General features: G+C 33.9%; 1 protein-coding gene across 16 annotated transcripts in view; it reads right to left on the minus strand.

Moving 5' to 3' along the window:
* LOC145292169 (tropomyosin Tod p 1.0102) overlaps positions 1-2,500 on the minus strand; it is a 166,291-nt gene that overhangs the window by 145,857 nt on the left and 17,934 nt on the right. For all 16 annotated transcript variants that reach the window (XM_080138414.1, XM_080138408.1, XM_080138419.1 and 13 more), the window contains exon 2: positions 2,010-2,135. In XM_080138414.1, the coding sequence (XP_079994540.1) occupies positions 2,010-2,135 (126 nt within the window). The remainder of the gene's footprint in view (positions 1-2,009; positions 2,136-2,500) is intronic.

A 2,500-nucleotide genomic window follows, 5' to 3' on the forward strand; every position in this document is an offset into this window, starting at 1 on the left:
AAGTAAAGCAACATTGAGCCTGGTCATTACTAAAATGGGTGACCAATTTGGTAATGCCTGGCGCTGTATGTAGTAGGACATTAACACCTCTCTGCAAAAGTTGCAAAAACCTAGTCGTCATTTCTCCTGACGGGGATATACATGCGACTGTAAGTATTTTTCTTGATTGAGCGGATTTGAGTTTTTTGTTTTTGTATAATATATTTTCGTCTAATTTATTCATCTAATATGATACTAAATGTGTGTGGCTTTTCTTATAGCCTAGTTATTTGAAAGAATATATATATATATATATATATATATACATATATATACATATATATATGTACATATATATATACATATGTACATATTTATATGCATATATACATATATGTACATATACATATATATACATATGTACATATAGATATATATACATATATATATATGCATATATACATTATGATTACATATATATATACATATATATACATATATATGATGATTACATATATATATACATATCTACATATATATACATATACATATATATGCATATATATATATACATATATATATATACATGTACATGTAATTTTAGATGTATTTCACACTGCTATTAAAACCAACCTGTGTGTTTATTTATTTATTTTTTAAGCCATTAGTTATTTTTTGTTTTGCCTGTCTCATTTTCATATTAAAATGAGATTTTTCATAACCGTAAAGGGACCCGGAGGTCAAGTAAGGATAAAAGCCTTTAAGGGCACAAAGCTCAAAATAGTAATTACGGTGGGAAATTATCTTAATGACATACTTATGTTAAAAGAAAAGCAACGTTTTTACCTTTAAATTATCTGCTCTTGTCAAAAGAAATTAAATGAAGATCCACTTATCTCCCCTTGGCGAGAGACACTGAAGCAGGATTATAACTTCCATAGCGAGAGACAAGGCATTTGGAGATAGGAATCCAACACGCCTTAGCAAGCACATATATTATTCATTATTATCAGAGTTTAAATAATCCATTTTATCATATTTTAACTAATCATTTTAATTGTTTTTTACGGTCAATTGTTTTTTACGGTTAATTGTTTTTATCGGTTTCATTTATGCATTGTTGTATGACCCAACACTAAACCACCAACATCACTATCCTACGTTCTTCGGCCAGGGGAAGAAACAACAATGTAAATGTCAGATCTCTCCAGTTATCAGGGCTCTCGTAAAAATACAGGAGGTTGGTATCAGTCGTCTATACCTGTGTATATGACAAGCAAAGATGCGCCAGCCGCGGACAGCAAGTCAGTAGTGTGAGAGTGTGTTTTGAGCCAAACCTTCCCCGACTTTGGATGCAAATGCCGAGCTTTGCTTTTCTCGGTGTCGAGGGTGAATAAACTGTTCGCGAATAGCTGCTACTGACGAGGTGGATTAAAATCCTGAGGCATGATCCTGGCGAGCTATAGGGAGAAGTACGACTTGCTCAGCAATAACCACTAGCATAAAAACAAGTGGTTCACAATTTGAATACACGCTCATTCATTGCATTTTTCTTTTACTCTTAGTAATTATTTGTGAGTTTTTTAATTGAATTTTGATAAACGACATAATCACGTTGACACAACGGTTCCGGTTAGATCAATGAAGTTAACCGACATTGAACCTGATCAGGACTAAAATGGGTGATCATTTGGTAATACCAGGTGTTGTATGTGAGCGCCGCCAGTCTATTCTTGCCGAAGACACGCTCCGTGAAATAATGTAGCGCTCCCACGACCGCAAAGGGTTCAGGAACTCATCCACCATAATCCAATTGGACTTTGACGATTGTCAGAAAATGAATGCAATGAAAAGTTGAATAAATTAAATGAATGACGTAAAAGGGAAGGAAAAGCAAATGTTTCTTTCTTTCTTTTTTTCTTTCTTTCTTTTTTTCTTTCTTTCTTTTCTTTTCTTTATTTTTTGTAAGTTGTGTAGTTTACGGAAATAATTTTTTTGTTCAAAATAAAGGTAAAATCGTCGAGACTTACCTCAGCCACGCGTTTCTCGGAGGCTTCCAAGTTGGTGTTAGCCGCTGTAAGTTGTTCATTTGCATTGTCAAAATCATTCTCCAAGTTGGCGAATTTCTTTTGCAAAGTTGAAAGGTCCTCCTCGATCTGCGGGGGAAAATAAAGATGTTGGGATCATTTAAAAGCTCATTTTTAAAAGAATTTAAAAAAAAAAAAATCAAAGAGCGGTTGACAGTGATTTGTTTCACTTAGGCTCTTAAATACAAAGCTGAAACAGAGATAAAGATTAAATATCAAAATTGCTAAACATCAGTCCCGGTCGATCCGAATGTTTGGTGTTTCAGATGACGTCAAGTGCGTTGAGGAAGAAACAGCAGATTCTAAAGATGGGTAATTTGTCCAGAAGATGACACTTAAACAAATCCGGATGAGTAATACGTAAAAAGACACAACCTGCCAGGCATCAGTGTGTCTTGTTTATAAAATAAATAGTGGCTGACGGCGCCATTAAA

The sequence above is a fragment of the Euprymna scolopes genome, chromosome 13 (genome assembly GCF_053919585.1).
Source record: "Euprymna scolopes isolate OS-2025 chromosome 13, ASM5391958v1, whole genome shotgun sequence".
NCBI classification, from domain to species: domain Eukaryota; kingdom Metazoa; phylum Mollusca; class Cephalopoda; order Sepiida; family Sepiolidae; genus Euprymna; species Euprymna scolopes.